The 19,801-nt window shown below is 38.1% G+C and overlaps 1 protein-coding gene across 5 annotated transcripts in view; it reads right to left on the bottom strand.

The window, feature by feature from the left end:
* Positions 1-19,801, bottom strand: part of MET (MET proto-oncogene, receptor tyrosine kinase) — a 112,956-nt gene that overhangs the window by 56,776 nt on the left and 36,379 nt on the right. For all 5 annotated transcript variants that reach the window (XM_045495392.1, XM_045495393.1, XM_045495391.1 and 2 more), the window contains one exon: positions 2,809-3,000. In XM_045495392.1, the coding sequence (XP_045351348.1) occupies positions 2,809-3,000 (192 nt within the window). The remainder of the gene's footprint in view (positions 1-2,808; positions 3,001-19,801) is intronic.

Here is a 19,801-nt window from a genome sequence, read left to right as displayed (position 1 = left end):
CTAATACATGTGCACATCAGTATATTTAGATATATCTGCACCTGTATGAGATGAGTTACACATGTTTAAATGTTAGAAACATGTCAAACATGTCCTCTCTTCCATACATATAATATTGTTAGCTAAACAATATAATTCTTTCTAACCAAATAACCACTGTGAAATACCTGATTCACTTTGCACCCAACAGCTGGGGCTGAAGCTTGTATTCCCAGCCAGAGCTGAACATAAGCACAATAGGAAAGGCAGAAACAGCTGCAAATTCATGAGAGAAAACATTTGCAAAGCAACTCTGCCTTTAGGCTTCAGGGTAGGAAGGAAGTAAAAGTCATTTTTCTGTTCCTTTTCATATATGGCACCTGCCTTTGGAAAAAAAATTATGTCCATTCTATTTTATAACAGAAACTCCACAGTATTACTAAAACACAAGTTGTAGGAAAATTAGGCCTGGCCAGAGATTTAGCACTTTAACGCAGTAAAAACATTTACATAACTTGGTCCGCAGTTACTACTTGGCTAGCTTAAGCTAGAAGTTCCCTAGGTCTTTGCTGCCGCTGGACTCCTCCCCCAACATTATTTGCTGTAAACAAACTGGATTTCAGTGATGTTGACTGTTTGATCCTTCAAATGCTTTAGGTTTATTTACATAAAATTTAAGGGACTGGAATTCTCTTGGACAAGTGTCAGAGAAATGAATCCTATATGTGGGTCTCAATAGCCCTTTGTCTGTATGTCTTTGTCTTGCTGTCTTGATATCAGGTACGTGTTCTTATCTCCCATACTAAAATTTTAGTTCCTTAAAGGCAGGTTCTGTGTCACTGCTTCCTTTGCTTCACTTATTTGCCTAGTAGAGCAAAGTTAGTAAGTTCTCAGTGGTATCTGATGAATTAAGAACCACACGGTTTAAAAAAAATCAGTGATATCAGCACTTTCCATAAAATAAGTATCTACTTACTTATTTTCCTCTTTAATGTTTTGGATGCACAGATAATGGGCATAATATTGCTTCTTTTATGAAAATGCTGGGAGATAAGAATAAAACACGTGTCACAGCATTTCTGTCACAATGAGACTGATGTATGACATATCACTTAGGTGGTAAAATCTGTCACACAGCAGAATTTACTCAGTTATTAAAGTGATCTATCTAAAAATGGGATTTTATTAGAACTTTAGAATCTGGAAATAGGCCAGGAACCTTTTGATGTAAAAAACTATCAGACCTAAAGTGACTATAGAAAGCTTATTAATATGAAACTGGATGAATGAGGTAATAAACAATTTAGAACAAAAAGAAAGAAAAAATAAAGATAACAAATCAACATAGTGAACACCTTAGGAATTCAACAGATGCAAGATTCTTTCATCCTCCTTCAATTTTTTTTTTGGAATTCTGCAGAATAATATCAGTGTCCATTAAAAACACATTTAAACACAGAATTACATATTTTACAAGGATAATAGATATGACCATAACTCAAATACTTCAGAGTGCATGCAGAAGGGGACTGAGATTACACTCTTCAGATTTTGAGGAGTTAAGACAGAACTAACTGATCTGAGGTGGGTAAATAAGAACACTGGGCTGGGAAAAAGGGGAGGGGAGAAAAAGTAGAGTAATTAGAAGCAGTGGGAGGAGGGGAGACCAAGTGTGGAAACATTTAGATAAGAGGATCTATATGATTAGTTTTGAGCTAGGAAGGTTTTATTTACATTTTATGACTTTGAAAAAATTCCAATATATCCAACTAGTGTAAGAAAAACATGATTTAAAATATGGCAATGACCGATATCCATACCACTATAAAAACAATGGTAATTTTAAAAGATATATTTTGTAAAAGAATACAGATAGAAGATGTACACATGGGCAAGTCATAGGAAAACATCATTGTCCTCAATTGGCTTACCAGAAGTCACTGTCTGATTAGGATGTTAATTACATCAGATTATTATGAAATAAGAATCTCTCTTTAGAAGAAATTTCTACTCTTTGTAAAAAGTCAACATTTCCATAGATACCCTGGTCATTCTGCATTAATCAAGATCCTACTAAGAACTCATGTTGAAAGCACTACTCAATTACTATTAAAGAAAACAGATTCAACACAAGAGCATTTTAATTTCTGCAAAGTGCTATGATTCTTGTATTCTGGAAACACAATAATTGCAAGCCTGAAATGTGAATTTTCACTTATAGAAATACTGTTGCTATCCATTAAAATCATTTATTAATAAAGTCCAGATTTTTCTCCCCCCAGTATATGAACTTCTTTGTGTTTGACCCCATCCTTTTGCAGAATCAGGAGAGCTGGAGTTACAATGGGATCCTGATGATAACGTCCCTTCCTAACTCCTGCCAATATTTCTCAATGATGTGAATGTTTCTTCTCATGGAGACACACGGTTCACACAATAGCTCTCCTTTGATCCGTAGCTTCCCTTGAAATAGGAAAACATCGCCTGGAAGTGCTTTAATTGTTTCATTTTATTTTCCAATCATGTGACAGAAATCATGAATGGAAAAAAAAAAAAAAAACAACAGCAAACAAAATTCTAAACCATTCTGGGCAAGAAAATTAAAGCAACCACATTTAAACTGAAAGCTTCAAGAACTTAACAAAAAAATAGGCTATACACTTCATAAAGAGTGGACCAGGCTTCATTGTCTGGCTTTCAGTCTGTGTCTCTAGCTTTTACTGTGATTTTCACTTTACAATATCTGTAAATACCTTCTGTAAAAACAAAACCAAACTAATTGAACAATACCAAGTAAAACAGCCACAGCCACTCTCAGAAAACATTTACCTGCATAAAGCGACCCTCTGATGTCCCAAGATTAGCAATGGTGAGGTCTCCTTTAATGAAGGTGGATATAGATGTTAAGAGGACTTGGTTGAATTGGCCCATGAATAAGTCAACTCGCTGCAAAGCTGTGGTAAACTCCGTTCGATATTCATCACTGCGCACTTCACAGCCTGATGAATTTCTCAAAAGTGTCTGGAATAAAATATGGTCATAGAATTAATGTGAGTCAGATGCGAACAAGCTGGTAAGAAACTTTTCAGTGTGTCTTTTCAGAGCTCAGAGTAGAATAGCAAGGATAACCATGCAAATAAACAAAGAGCCCCAGACAGGCAGAAATTATTCTAGTGACCTACATGGCTCCAGTACTGGTAGGTGCTGCTATGTGTATATAGACTTTAACTGGGGTAAACCTTACTATCACAGTTTGCACCATGGTTGAATATGTACATACATAAAAATGGAACTTAGTGGTGCTAATAAAAGACAAACAAAACTATAGATGTCCCAGTCCTGGGCATAAAGGTATTGCTTCTAGCCCGGGTGGCTCAGTTGGTTAAGTGTCCGACTTCAGCTCAGGTCATGTTCTCACGGTTTGTGGGTTCAAGCCCTGCGTCAGGCTCTGTGTTGAATGCTCAGAGTCTGGAGCCAACTTTGGATCTTGTGTCTCCATCTCTCTCTGTCCCTCCCCAGCTCAGACTCTGTCTCTCTCAAAAATAAATAAATATTAAAAAAATAAAAAGGCAGTGCTTCTAGCAGGCAAGTCCAATGAGATGGATTTCAACTGGAATAATAATAAATGTTAGAGTCATACATAATACATTATATATTTTAAAATACAATTTTAAAATAAAATTTAAAAAGTGTGCCTTTGTGTGCAGTGAGGTGGTAGGGGGGTGGTGGCTGATAGATAATTCACCAGGAGGCAGCGGAACACAGACCCCAGACTCAAGTTCTGCATCAAATCCTAGTCTGTCATGCTTATTTACCTTACACAGACCCTATAGCCTCTATGTGTTTGTGAAATTCAGGTTATTCATTTCAGTCTCCCAGGAAAATCAAGAGACTTATAGAAATGTACCTACCTTGCATAGCTGTTATAAAAGTTAAATGGGCTAATTTACAGACATCTTTTACCATAGAACCCAGCACCCAGAAAATCCCACTGAAGTATTTGTCATTATTATGGTGAAAGGCTCAAAAAAAATGTAGAAACCATGCATCAAATGCTGCAATAGTTAACTTACTAAAAGGCAATTACCACTCAATCAGGTATTTATCTTTTAGGCTCAAGTGCAAAATTTTAAAAATATTGTTCAATTATATATGTCAGTTAAGCACTGTGGATCCCTTCCTTCACCTTGACACTTCAGTGTCCTGATTTTCCTTCTACTTCTTACACTGCAACATTTGGTCTCTGGTGTAGGGCCATCTACGTCAGGGTTTCTCAAAGATCCATCCTAAGGCTGCTCCTCTCCTCGCTCTTCACACTCTCTGTAGGCAACCTCTGTCTCTCCCATGATGTCTATTGCCATTTAGCTGACACATATTTGTACCTCCACCCTATCCTCTCCTCTGAGCTGACCATGCATATATCAAATTGCCTATGAAATACACACTCAGATGTCTCCAAGACCTCAGGGTCAACACAATCAAAGTAGAAACCATCATTTTCCCTCATGCCTGATCTGATGATACCACACACCCTAGTGGATGGTTCTATCATTCCTCCAGATGCACAAGTCATAAATCTAGGTGTCATCCCTGATTCCTCCCCATGTACAGTCGATCACTTATTTTCATCAGTTGCAGTTTCTAAATATCTCCTGGATCCATCCAGTTTTCTCTGCCTCCATACTTCAACCCTTATTCAAGCTATGCCCTCCCTTTCCTGAACTACTACAATGGCTTCCAAATTGGACCTGCCACATCTGATCTCACCCAATCTCTTTCCAGGTCCATTCTCTACACTGCAGCCAGATTTTTTTCCCCCCATAAAACACAAATCTCATATCACTCTGTTTAAAACACTGAATGTCCCCCTACTGTTCTTAGGATAAAAGACAAAAATTTTAACATGGTCTGATGAGCCCTTCATCATCTGGATCCTACTAAACCTTCCAGAATCATTCTCATTGTGTTCTCCTTTGCACTCTGTACTCCAGGGAGCTGGCCTTTGGTCAGTTCTCCAAATATGCCATATGTCCTCTCATTACAGGGCCTTTGCACATATTGTTCCCTCTTCCTGGAGTGATCCTTCCACCTTCATTCATTTTATTAACTGCTATGCCTCCTTCAGATCTTAGTGCGTCATCATTTCCTTAGGAGGCCTATCCTGACCTTAATATCTAGGTCAAATGCTTCTATTACAGACTGTCATAATACATTTTACCTATTTGTCATAGCACTCACAGCTGTAACTATTTGCTTGTGGATTATGACTGAAGTCCCTGCCATCAGAGACTCTGCTTGTTCACCAAGGTATTGCTAGTAGTAGATGAAATAACACACAGAGATCTTTAATAAATATTAAGTGAATGAATGAGTAAATGAATCAATTATAAGTAGAGAGGGAATGAGTGTGGAGACGTAAACTAATATTACTAAAGCTTTTTTTTCCTTTCAGTAATAGGTACAGGAAAGAGTTTATAAGAAATGAATAGAGATAAACATTAGAAAAAAAAAAGCTAAAAAAAACAAGACTGGGTGCCTGGGTGGCTTAGTCGGTTAAGTATCCGACTTCGGCTCAGGTCATGATCTCATGGTCTGTGAGTTTGAGCCCTGCAACTGGCTCTGTGCTAGCAGCTCAGGCCCTGGAGCCTGCTTCAGATTCTGTCTCCTCCCTCTCTCTCTCTCTACCCCTCCCCCACTCATGCTCTGTCTCTGTCTCTCAAAAATGAATAAACGTTAAAAAAAATTAAAAAACGTTAAAAAAAATTAAAAAACGTTAAAAAATTAAAAAAAAAAAAAAGAGAAATGAATAGAGTGTCTGGCTCCTGACTGTACTGATAAGACATCTGGGAATTAGTAAATGGAGGGCAGATAACAGGAAGCAGGAGGATAAACAAGGAAAATGAAGTCTAACTTGTTAGAAAAAGAGAAAAAGTTCATTTTTACAAATTTTTGTATGTAGTTTCAAGTTAAGGAAAATTATTTGAAGATCAGGAATTCTCTATTATTGTCCTATTATATTTATAATAATTAGAAAGCTGTCAGAGTAGATTTCAGACCAACTTAGTGTTTAAGAACAAAGTGAAATAAAAAATTCAGTTATCCTTATGCAAAATAGCCTTACTCCTCAATGTCAAATTTCTGTCGGTCATACGGAATACTGAGTTCTTACATCTATTAACTTTTATGGTTAAAAATAATCTACAATGCTGTTTTATATAGCAACAAATATTTCTTCATTTTAAGTGGCAATAAATTAGCAAACAAAGAGTCTCAGAGATGCAAAACCTGCTGACTCTTATAATTAATGAAATGTACTGGTTCTAGACATTTATTTTGATATATTAATGAGTACTATTTCACTATTTAATTAGAAGCTTTTCTTCACTAAAGTACTATAGATTGCTCTGAGGAATAGCAGATAACTGAGACATACCAGCAATTCAATAGTAACCGATTAATTGGTAATTAAGTTTCCATTGGTGATCAATCATCCATTTTGCAGATATAGTCAGAACCAAGGGACACTGCTTAAAGAATCAAAGACTAGTTTTAAATCAAAGAGCATTTCAAGTATTCCATTTCAGAAGTGACTGCTCTTCAGGGTCAGTATCTGTGGTTGTTTTGTTCCTTTTCTTGCTTGTTCTTACTTTTTTTCTATGTCTAGACGGCATCCTGGGAACCTAAAGCCTCAAATTTGACCTAGTGGAGATATAATGGATTCATTGGAATATGAAAACAATTTGCTGCATGTGGAGTAGAGTCTTAGATTGTAAACTAGTAGCAGGCTTCTATCAACAAGAGGCCCTAAATAGTCTCATTCATCTTTTATCATCCCGCCCTGTATTGTGCCCAGCACACAGTAGGCATTTAATAATAGCTTCCTTAAAAATTAATGCATCTGCAAGGTACCCAGAGATAAGCCCATCTGCCTACCCAGCTTGCTTTGTTGTGTGCTTGCTGAACTGGGCCAGTGGGAGAACAGAAGTGAGATGGGCCTCGCAGTGTCTGCAAACCTGCAAGAAGTCCTCAATCTTTTTTAAATGGAGGGAAAGTAACACAACCAGAACTCTGAATTGTATGTCTGTTTCCTCACATGTAAGGCATAAATGTAGAACTCTGCACCTGACTCAATTCACATTTATGTATATTCACGTATATTTACACTTTTAGATTTCTCCTTTAGGAAATAGTAAGGTCTCTAAATGGTACCTCCTCAAGGACTGACTGTATTATGTCTCTATCCCCCTCCCCCAAATAAATTCCTAAGTATAAAAACATTGCACAATGCTGGAATAGGATCTACAGAACTCCTTGATCTTGAAAAATTATGTAATTTGGAGCTAAAAAACAAATATCATGTCAGATCCAAATGACATTCAGATTTTATAAATCACAGATTCCTAATCTTTTTTTCATTTTTCTCCATAGCAGAGATCTGCAGGAAAGGACTGGGGCCACAAGCTTCTAGGAGAAAGTAACATTCCAGCATTCAGTGCAAGAGAGGGGACTACTCCTTGTCTCTTCCTTCTGAGAATCTTGACAAACTCAATGATTGGGGTCAGGGTGGCAGGAACTAGCTTACAGAGCCCCATGTTGTCTTTGAGTTTGAACAGAATTTTAACTCTCAGGGAACCCTGGTTTAAGCTCTCAGCATTGCAAATGTAGAAAAATGCTCTCTACTCACAAATCTCAGTCTGAGTCACTATGTGCCTTAAAGGAAATGTATTTGCTGCTCATTTGTGCAGGGAAGATGGGGAGGCTTCTTCTCACAACTTTACATACAGTTCCTGGGTACAGCATTTGGAGTGATTGGGTGGAGATGGGAGACCTACAGATCTACTCCCAGGGGTCTCCTTGCCACTCGTGTTTCCCTCAAAGCCAAGAGGCCCTGTGCTTTGGGGTAAAACTGAGCATAGCTTGTGGAAGGCAGTTCTCTAGTAAAAGCTGCTTTGGGGCACCAAGGAAGAGTCTACAAAGGTTTCAGCCCAGCACTAGTTGGGGAGTCAGACTCTCTTTTTGGTAACAAAGGAAGGAAGGAGGAAGAAAGGAAGGGATGGGGGATATCTGTCTTTACCCTGCACCTACCTACACTGTGCCAGGCACTGAGTTGGGCATTTTTACGTGCAAGCAGATGCACAGCCCTGTAAGGTTTTCAGTTTTCAGGAGCAGGAGACTCAGAGCAGCCAAGGGTGCGGCCACAGTGGCCGATTCACGCTGGAACTGGCATCAGAACTGAAACAGTCATTAGAATTCAGTTCTCTGTGATTCTCAACCTCATGAATTTCTTCTGCTACTGTTTACTATTCTGGGCAAAGTTCCAAGAATTGCACAATTACAAAAATGGAAAGGGCCTTAGAGACCATCTTACCCCAGCTCCTCATTTTAAATACGAGAAACTCAAAGTCAGGGAAATTGTACCTCTCAAAAAGTTGGAATCATTCAACAAAAGTTATCAATCAGCATGTAAAAAACCTACAACCCTTCAAAGTAGGAAATGTGGATTCACTCACCCCTGATTGCTTTTCTGAAAGAAAGGCTGGAATTAATTATTTTTTTTCTGGATAGTGGCATAAAGATGACCACTAGCATTTTGGGCTGTTCTAATCAGCTTGGCTCTCAAATCTTCCTCTCTATTGCCTATTTTGGTTTATGAACATTAACATGTTTCCACCCAGGTAATTCTAAAATTTCAGTCATCACCAACGCCTCTCTCTTGAGTATTTCTCACATCCAACTAGTTGCTCAATTCCTCTGACCTCTGGCTACAGCCCTCCAGCCACTCCTGCACCCCTGCCCTAGGCTAGTGTTTCCTCATTGGCCTTCCTGTCCTCCATCTCATCTGCCTTGAAGCAGTTATGAGCTGTCACTCTCTTCTTCAAAACCTTAGTTGCTTCCCAAAGGATTGCAGGAAAAGCCCGCACTCCCTACTATGGTATCCACACCTGCCTTAGTTTGTTCTTAAGTCTTTTTTCCATTAAAGTGAAACGTCAAGTGACATCTAGGACACCAAATGAATCTAAGAGTGGCTATCCTGACACAAGACCCTTCCCATTCTTGGATTCTTGCATTTGCTTTAGCAGCTGATGTCTCAGCTTCTGCTAGTCAGTGATACCTACTCCTTGGCCATGTGAACCTAAAGCCTGGCTCTTTTCTAAAGTCTCTCCTTGCGAAGTCTGTTGAAGGACAGAAGTTATGTTTTAGTGGACTGGGAGGGAGATAGTGACAAAGAATAAGATGGACAGTATATGGGTATAAGTAGATACCATAAAGCTTGAGATATCTGAGTCAAGAGGGAAAAAGAAACAGGAAAAAAAATTCACTTAATACATTGTTTAGGCATATACACACATGTAGTGCAATAATGGCAAGGAAAAGACAATTCGCAATCATTGTTTACCTACTTTTCTGGGAAAGAGAGGGATATGACTGGGGTGGGACATACAGGGGACTTAGAGGCTTTGGTGATACTCTCTTTTTTAAGCCAGGTGGTAGAGAACTCAGTATTTGTTTTACTGCACACATGCGCGCGCGCACACACACACACACATACACACAAAGAGAACATGAGTCTTTTGCATATATGAATATAACAAAAATAAATTTTAAATGAATTACCAATGAATTCATTTAATTGGTAATTTAATTCATTGGAATTACCAATGAATAAATGCGAAGTGAAAAAGTGGAGACAGCCTACTACCAGCTCTCCCCACCCCAATTTCCTGACATCCTAAGCAGATTCGAAACATTCTCATGGCTTTTGTCATCTCACAGGAGCTCACAGTAATGTTAAATATCATCTGCATAGTAGGTTATGGTTTTCCAAGTACATTATCTCATCTGATCCTCTCAGTAGGTCTGTAAATTGGATTTGTTATGATCATTACATTTCTACAGATGAAGAAACTAAAGTTTAGAGAGTTGTCAGTAAATATCAGAGCTTGAAGCCTAGCTGTTGATTTCAAATCCAAATCCAACTGCATCATACTCCTTACTTATAGGCTCCTACAGTATTTCTGAGACAAACTCACATTCTAGGGATGGTCTAAGGACACTGAAAAAGAATGTGCATGCCTACAGCACAGGACTGGTTCTACCCAGCTGGGATTTGATGAGTTGCATGACCTTAGGCAAATAGCTTGATCTCTCTGAGTCTGAGCTTTACTTTACTGATATAAAAAACATTTGTCCAGAGTGTTTATAATGCCTCAGACACTGTTCTAAGCACTTTCCAAATATTAATTCATAACAATCCTAGGAGGAAACTGAGGCACTGCGTGGTCAAAAGACCAGCAGCTGCAGGGCAAGGATTAAACTCAGGTCACACAGCAGCAGTATCTTCACCCTCCACCTAGGTTTGTCTGTAAAGGAAGGGGTTGAGGGAATTAACCCAAAGTTCTCTTCTGGCTCTACCATGCTGTGGGTCTGTGGATGGCTTTCCAAAGCTTCCTCTAGGCTTGGAATTACCATGCTGCCATTGGCCTGCTGCTGGAACAAATGACTGCTCAGGATATTTAGGATGTCATGAGTAAACAGTCACTGTCCCCCAATCATCTTAGGCTACTCCAACACATGAAAAGATTCTGGATACATATGCCCATTTTTTAAGAAGTTTGAAAAGCATTTAATTGCTCAAGGTTCATCCTTTTCTAAAATAATAATATGAAATCCACTCTGAGAACCAATGGTAAACATCCTGTTCTGCTTTAAAAAAAAAAAAACAAAACTTATTACAAACCTGCTTCCTTAACTCAAGGGCTTATATACTGTCATAGGGTTAAATATTAGGAACCACTTTACAATTTGTAAGTCTTGAAACAATAATTTATTCTTTCTTTACCTTTTCATGAATACTTGGCCAAATGTTTTTTTTTTTTTACCTGACTCAGACGTATACTATTTTTTTTTATAAAATGAACACTGAAGTGCTATATATCTCAGTGTATTTGATTCAAACTGTTTTCCCTAACTAACATTATGATGCCTGCAGTGAATATGCAATTACATTTAATTCTGTATAATTAAGGATGTGATATACTTAAAATAGAGATTCCTTTAATTCATCTATAGGACAGATTTAGCTCATCTATAGATAATTTAAATCAGTCTTGCAGCTAGATTTAAAAAAACGTACTATTTTATAAAATCTTTGCCAGTTCACTCATACCAGCCCTCTCTCCTTCTTGTACATGATGAAACTAACAGAAGCATTTTAATATAAATTTTATTCATAATCATCTTTTTAAAAAAATTTTTTTAAGGTTTATTCATTTTTGAGAGACAGAGAGAGACAGAGCATGAGTGGGGAAGGGGCAGAAAGAGGGAGACACAGAATCCGAAACAGGCTCCAGGCTCTGAGCTGTCAGCACAGAGCCCAATGCAGGGCTTGAACTCACAAACTGTGAGATCCTGACCTGAGGCGAAGTCGGACGCTCAACCGACTGAGCCACCCAGGCGCCCTAATAATCACCTTTTCTACAAATTCTACTGACATATAATAGTGGTTTTCTGGGGGATATGTATTTCAGAATAGATAGTCCCTCTTTGCGTAGAACTTTTCATATAGCTGGTTAAATACGCAACTGCTTTAATTTCAGGAATTCCACATAACTTATTTCTCTAAATTTCATTCATGTTCTCTCTTCTGTTTATTCATGTTCTCTCCTTCTGTTCTCTCTTCTGTGGGACTGGGAGGGAGGTGCTGTGGACTGCAGGCAGAGGCACAGAGCTTTGAACTTCAGTGTCTGCTTATGTTGCTTTCAGACATATTTAACTTCTATGAGTCTGTACTCAAATATCTAAGATGTCAACATGAAGCCTGATGGTCTGTAAAATGCAGAAAAGTCAGTTCTCTGCCAGAGCAGGACCTTTTCTTTGGGGTCCTTAATGCAAGGCCAGACTGTTAGGGTGGTGTGGTTGAACGCTAAGAATGTGACCGTTTTGTGCTACAAAGACAACTCAACTTCATGTTGTGCTCAGCCACAGTTTTAAAGGAAAGATGCTTCCTTAATATTTGTGCTGCCACAAACTCCCCTTGATGAAGTAATCCTACTGCACTGCTTCAACAGCCACGGAGTTCATTACAACCAGAGACCTCAAGCAGGGGAGCAAAGCTGGGGGGGGGGGCAGTTAAAGAAGAGCTGATTTGTCTCCAGGAAGGGAGAAAGGGCATCATCTCTGGCCCTGTGTGTTCAGATGGCCCTGAATGCAATACAACCATGCATCTGGCCAACAGGCTGCTGGCTCGACAGTAGTGATTCACGAGGTGATGGAGGCTGCCTCGTGGATGATCTAACTTCACACACCCAGCGGCATTCTCTCTTCTGAGGACTAGCCCTGTCTCTGCAACTACCTTTAGGCCAAGTTTGAATGTGCCATTAATGACATTTGAACTCACTGCTTTTCTTTCCAAACTAATTCCCTCTTCTGGCTTCCTATTTCTATATGGCATCAATAGCCACCCTCTCCCTTCAGGACGTCTCAGTCATCTTTGACTTTTCCTTTTATTTTATTGTTTACATCCATCTATCAATTCTTAAAAATGTTTCTATAGAGTTAAAGGAAATCTCTCACTTGGTGTCCCACAATCTAATTTCCTTGATTCCAGAATGTCTTTGTTCAATTCCACTTTCATAACTTTTTAGAGTAAGGTTCCCCAAATGCCTTCTTAGTCATATCCAATGGTAACCACCCTAGCCTAGTGGAGAAGAGCATGGGCTCAGGAGTGGCCTTGCCCTTACCCGCTGTGCAAACTTCGAGAGAATACTTAGATCACCAAGCCTCACTTCTTCACTGGTAAAATAGAAAAATGCACATCTATCTAACAGAATTGCTTTGAGGTTTAAGTGAAATGAGTCGTGCCAGAGGCAGACACACAAAATAACTAATAATACAAAGCACAAAGAACATCACTGATAGATACATTCTGAAAACACTGGTACAGGTGGTAATGCTAGAAGATTAAGAAAAAGATAAGATCAAGTATGGGCTTAAACAGCTTTGCTCATGGCAGAGGCCAAAGCTGACACAGGTCTTGACAGAAGGTGGATTAGTGAAGAGGGAAGAAATATTTGGAGCAGAATGTATTTTATGTACATGTGTATACACATGTATAAAAATGCATTTACATATAAATGAAATAAAAACATATCCACCTTCCTCTCGAGGTATCCCCAGGATTCAAAAGACTCTGAATTCTAATATGATAGGGGTTCTGGAATTCTACGTGTTAAAATGTTTCCTTCTTTATCATCATTTCCCAAGGTGAATCAGATCTAAAACAGACCAAGTCCATGTGGTTTGGCTTAGCAGCCTTCATACCTCACTTCAGTCACAGCCAGGAGTGACAGAGTGATTCATACAGAAAGCTGTTCCAAGTGAAGCAAATTTTAATGCTTAGTGTATAGAATTTTTCTCCTTTTCTCTATTTAGTTAATAGAAAACAAATTTTAATGTGCTTACTCATTGAATTGTAAGAGATACTCAAAACACAGAACACTAGTTACCCTGCACTAAGCAATAAGACAGAAGCAGTTCTTTCTGTAGAGTATAAGAGCTGTGGTCTGTTGATGTGCCTAACAGTGTCACGCTCAATAGAAAACAGGCTGATGAATGTCTTAGAGGATGGCCAGTTGAGGTGAAAGATGGATGAAACCACAGTTCCTCAATTGTGCCCCAGTATTTTGTTTAAACCCATGTCTATATCCTAACCTGCCATGACTGTCATCACCTCTTATCCTTCTTTTCCATCTTACCATTGTGCAGTGGGCCTCTTTACTCATCTTCTTCCCTTGTTCCCAACCAGAACTGTGTATCAGAAACCTCAATCTGTGGGTAACCCTTCTCACTGACCAAAGTCTACAAGCCCCTACCAAACTCTCTTCTAATCTTTCTGCATCTACATCAAGGCCAAGCTCATGCTATGCACCAAGCATGTATTTGGTACATATGCAGTGACGCCATTATGGCCACAGTAAAGGTGGTATTGAAAAAGACCTTCACTCTTAACTTCTTTTTCTTAACCTACAAATTATTTTCAACTTGAAATCATAGACTGGTGGTTAGTGAAAAATCTATGAATTCAAAAAGCAAACTTCATGGGAAGTCACCTCTACTAGTACCACTGCTCAAGCAATGTCTACTAGAAGATTTTGCCTAAGTCTCTCATTCAGACAATATCACCCACTTAAAAGGGACACTGTTGAAAGACTCAAAAAAGCATTATGGAGCAGAGAAGTTAATCTACCTTTCTCCTTTTAATTGCTCTAATTATGTTTTCCCAATTTGGATTAAGTACAAAGCTCTGGAATTTCTATTTACTCTCCCTATCATCTTTTCTTCTCCTTTCATTGTTCTCCTTGTTTTTTGATCCATCTTCATTCCACACTGGTGTATGAAGGAAGGTGTGTGTGTGTGTGTGTGTGTGTGTGTGTGTGTGTGTGTGTAAGGAAGGGACCAACACTTCCCAGAATTTCTTTCATGCTATTTTAACTTTTGGAAACTCCTCAATTCTATAAATTAGTTTTTAGAGATTTGGGGGAGGAAATGAAAAACTGTTTTATCTAAAAATAATTTTTACTAATCAGCATTTCATTACATTACTTGAAATATGAGGCTGTGCCATAACTATTTGCTCATTTGATAAACAGATATTTTGTTCAAGCAATTTTGTTAGGTACTAAGGATGTGGAGATAAAAGCCACAGTTCATATCTTCAGGGGCTAATGAGGAAACCAGTGAACATATTACCACAGAGTGTGGTAAGAGATATGGTAGAAATAAGCAAAGGGTGCTACTGGAGTACTCAGGAAAGGCAGCTTATCCAGAATGGAGGGTTAGGGGAAAGCTAGAGAAGATTTCCTGGGGAAGGAAATGCCTGAGTAGAATTGTAAAGAACTGGGAGAAAATGTGAACCTGACAAAATCAATGTTAAAGGGAATTTGAGGCAGATGAAGTAATATGTGTTAAGGCAAGGTTGTGAGAGACACTAATGGATTCTGGGAAGTACAAGAATGATAGGCTGACACACATCTGATAAATGCACAGGTTGACTCACATTGCACTTACTATCCAAAATATGCAAGGAACTCAAACAACTCAGTAGTAGCAAAAAAAGAAAAAAAATGGGCAAAGAAACTAAATAGACATTTTTCTAAAGAAAAGATACAAATGGCCAAGAGGAACATGAAAAGGTGCTTAACATCACTAATCAGGGAAATGCAAATCAAAACTACTATGAGGTATCACCTCACACCCTGTTAGAATGGCCATTACCCAAAAGACAAGAGATAACAAATGTTGGTAAGGACATTAAGGGAACCCTTGTACAGTGTTGGTGGGAATGTAAACTAGTACAGCCAGTAAACAGTATGGATATTCTCAAGAAATTAAAAATAGAACTACCATATGATCCAGCAATCCCACTTCTGGGTATTTATCCAAAAGGGGGGAAAAAAGGAGCACTAGGAGATATCTGTACTTCCACATTAATGGCACCACTATACACAACAGCCAACACATGGAAACAACCTAAGTATCTACCAATGGATGAATGGATCAGGAAGATGTGGTATATGTCTATTCAGACTTTAAAAAAAAAAAAAAAAGGAAATCATGTCATTTGCCACAATATGGATGAACCTGGAGGGCATTATGCTAACTGAAATAAGCCAGACAGAGAAAGACAAATACTGCATCAATTTTATGTGAAATCTAAGGGGAAAAAAGGTTGTGTTTCTAGAAATAAGTAGAAAACTGGCTGCCATGGGCTGGGGCAGCAGTTGGGGGTGATGGGGGTGACGGGTGGAGAGGGCAGCAGAAATACGGAGACATTGGTAAAATGGTACAAACTTTCAGTTAAAAAATAAAAAAAGTCTTAATATCTAATGTATAACATGGTGACCATAGTTGACAATACTGAATTATATAGTTGAAATTTTCAAAGACAGTTTTTTGTTTTTGTTTTTGTTATTTGTAAAAAGGATGATAGGCTGAAGGTAGGGTAGGGTGGCAGTGCTGTGCTTGAGCCGTCTTGTACCAGCTTACAGACCCAATTGTGAACATTTCTTCCTAATTTCATCCTGTTCAGTGACTTACCTTGGCAGCTTGAAATTGACTTGGTGGGAGTGTTTACACCACACAAATTGGCAAGCACTACAGATCGGGGTTTCTACTCCCCTCTTCCCTGAGAATTAGACATCCAGCACACTAGTGAGTTTGAGGACCAGGAAATAGTCAAGGCCAAGGTAGGACACTTCTTGAATACATACTAAAGAGTATGGATTTACTCTAAAACCATTGGGGAGCCCTCAAATTATTTTAAGGGACACAGTAAGACAAATGGGTTTGCTTTCAAGAAAGATTAGTTACTCCAGCAGCAGTCTGGAGACAACTAGATTGGTTGGAGATGAGAATGGAGCCAGGGAGATCTAGTTTTATCTTACTGGCACCGTTTCAACATACTAAAAGAACAAAATCTATCTGGAATGATAACATAGAATTTTGTTTCTCCTTTGTGTATCTGCAGAAAGAAAGAAAGAATAAGTAAAGATTTTGAAACTTCACATTTACTATAAATGAGACCAAATTTTATTCGGAAGAAGGAATAGAAGAAGCAGGCTGAATTAGATCATGCTGATGGAGAAGGCTGAGATAGGCTGAAAGATTCTCTGGAAATATTAAGTTCCTTGATTAAATAGGTGTTGTTAGTTGCACCCAAAACCAGGATAAGGTGCTTAGAAAGTCTTAAATAAGGCTGGTACACAGAATAAGAATGTCAACTTGGGTTAATGAATGAGAGAGGTTGTGTAAACTATTACTTAATCCTAGTTGAGGGTTTCCTGAGCCACTGGGGATCTGGGCTGAGGTTGAGAGACAAAAATAAGGCTAGAAGGAAATAGAGCATTAAACAAACAATAGTTCAGTTTAACTTGTGATTTAGCCAGAGTTCAGAGTATAAAATAAAAGCTATCTTTCTTGCTAGTAGCAAGAAAGATAAAATGAAGTGATGTCAATATCATTATTAAAATAATTATCCAGATATTCACTGGAACAGAGATTTTATTATATTTCTGCAGTGAAAATAAAAAATTTGACTATTTCTTAGCCAGTTTGTGAATATCCGGCATACAGAGTATTTAAAAAAGCACTGGGAGTTATAACAGCTGGTTCTAAAGGCCCAGAAAATGAAGGAAAAGCTTTAATATCTACAGTTCACACAAATACTAAATTAATATTTACTTATGAAAATTTAGATGTTTACTTTTCAAATATTTAATAATCTCTCCTTTTCTAGGAGTTCTCTGCATTCACTTGGATTGTTATCTTATCATTAGGGTCATAAGATACTCAGTATCACATAGTTTACACCATGACTAGTCTAGATCCTGAAAATTTTTTTTAAAAAAGAGCTTTCTTGTTAGGCGTGGTAAAGTCCTGGTGTTTATTTTTCTGTGATCTATAACTGTGCCACAAATGGTGAACTTCAAATTTTCAACGGTGCCACCATACCACATACCCAGGATCACAAAAAACACTGTTTGCCTAAAAATTTGAAATTAATGCTTTTGTTTTCTTAAAAAAGTTATCTACATAGAAAATACCATAGGGGCGCCTGGGGGGCTCAGTTAAGAGTCCAACATTGGCTCAAGTCATGATCTCACAGTTTGAGAGTTCGAGCCCTGTGTTGTGCTCTGTGCTGACAGCTCAGAGCTTGGAGCCTGCTTCGGATTCTGTCTCCTTCTCTCTCTGTCCCACTCTTCGCACTCTGTCTCTCTCTCTCTCTCTCAAAAATAAATAAAAAAACATTAAAAATTAAAAAAAAATTAAAATACCATAATCATCGCCACAATTCATAATACGTATTTTTTAAATCAGGCACATATTTTAGTCTTCTTTGTGCATGTCAAAAACCTGACCTTTAAGTGTTAATTACAGGTTATATGTACTATTGTTAAACTACCATTTATATATTACTCATTATTTTGCAAACACTGACTAATATTCTTAATATTGGGCCAATAACAGAATTGGTCTTGTGTTTTGGCTGCCCAGTTGTACTTGGAATCAATACATTTGTTATGACTCTTCAGAAACCAGAGTGAGTTTAGTTGAGAGTAAGAAACACTGCCCATTTTTTTTCCCTATCAGCTCTAGATAGACCCAATGTAACTGGTATTTTCAAATTAGAAATATTTCTCAATTACTCTTACTAATACATTTACTGATTCTTGTTTACCATGATGTTGGAGCCACAAATAAGTTTACATTAATGAATCCTCAGATACATTATAATGAATCATCAGATATATTCTATTGTAAATTCCTCTTCTTTATTCATTTAATTCAGTTCCTTAAGTACCAGGATCACCTAATTTGACCTCATATTCACCTCTATTACTGCACTTCAGAACATTTCCAGAGTCTTGGACCTTCTCATATTAATGAATATATGAAGAAAAATAATCTCACCCATTATCTTTCCTAAGGTTTTGTATATCCACCCTCCCGCCCCCCCCCCCAAAACGGTACTCCTATAAACTATCTCTTACATTCAAGATTCTGGTTACTTTACTGGAAAGTAAATATAGCCCTTTGCCATAATTATAGCCTTCAGGAAGGGGCAAGCCAATGACCTCTCTGACTTGCAGGCACAGGAACGAGCCCTGAGGATTAAATGCCTCCTGTTCCCTCATCTTTTCCAATGGGAGACTCCACTTCTTTCTTGGCAAAACAAAAGTGAACAAAGTGAGCAAGAAAAAGGTGAGTATGCCTTTGGATTCCTCCCATGTATTTTTTGTACTTGGATTTCAAATCTTCATGGCTTGTGGGGAAGGCAAAAACAGTGCCTTTTACGACCCTCATAAAAATATGTGTAGTTCTATCAAGGGCTTTTATCCAAACACTGCAGCAATTTAGATGGTCTCTATTTACTGTATAAGTTTACAGATTTCTTTTGGAAGACAAATTATTTTGTCAAATAAAATCAACACTATTGTCTGTTGTCTGCAAGGCATATATACCTAGGTACAAAGAACCATGACAAACTGCCTGCCCTCTAAGACCTTAAACTTATTTAGATATTTGCACGATTATGTATATATAAATCAATATGATTAAAATGAAAGAGAAAGGCAAAATGTCTGCAGTTAGGGAATGCATTAGAACAACATAAAGGCAGCACTAACTAGAGGACATGCCCCCGTACATTCAGTAGGTGCTCATGACATCCTTGTGAGTCCCAGGAGCACTTGTTCCTCAGCCCTGTAGGGCACATGATTCACATGAGAAGGAAATGGTCTAAAATAAGACAGTTGTGCAGAGAACGGTATATGATTGTAGAAAGACAATATGATTGGGGCCCATCTCAGCACCACATTCCCTTAAATTCCATCAATTTTTATAATTTTGATAGTTTCAAAAGAGCTTATTTTGTGTGTTTTTGGAATTATGATTCACTTTGTCATAGGATTTACTGGTGACAGGACAATCCCTTCCATCCCCAGGAAATGCAAATTCTTCTGTTGCATAGGATCCCAAGTGCTGGCCACAGAAGAAAGGTGAGAGGGACAAGAAAGAAACAACGTGGAGAGATACAAGAAACCTCTATTTTTCAAAGCTGATTAAGGTGACAGGCTAGGAGAGGAGGTAAGTGCTACCTACATTATGTCATTAGCTTCTAGAAATCTACATATTATCTTCCTCATACTAAGAATTACTTAATGAAAAGTAACTTAATTCCCTTAGAAATCAAAGAAAAGACAAACTTTATATACAGTAACAACTTTTTAAAAAACAAACTGTTAAAGAAGTTAAAATCTCTGGC

Source organism: Leopardus geoffroyi, chromosome A2, assembly GCF_018350155.1.
Source record: "Leopardus geoffroyi isolate Oge1 chromosome A2, O.geoffroyi_Oge1_pat1.0, whole genome shotgun sequence".
In the NCBI taxonomy this organism is placed as follows: domain Eukaryota; kingdom Metazoa; phylum Chordata; class Mammalia; order Carnivora; family Felidae; genus Leopardus; species Leopardus geoffroyi.
Note: the sequence above shows the minus strand (reverse complement) of the source record. Positions and strands in the feature narration are given on the sequence as shown.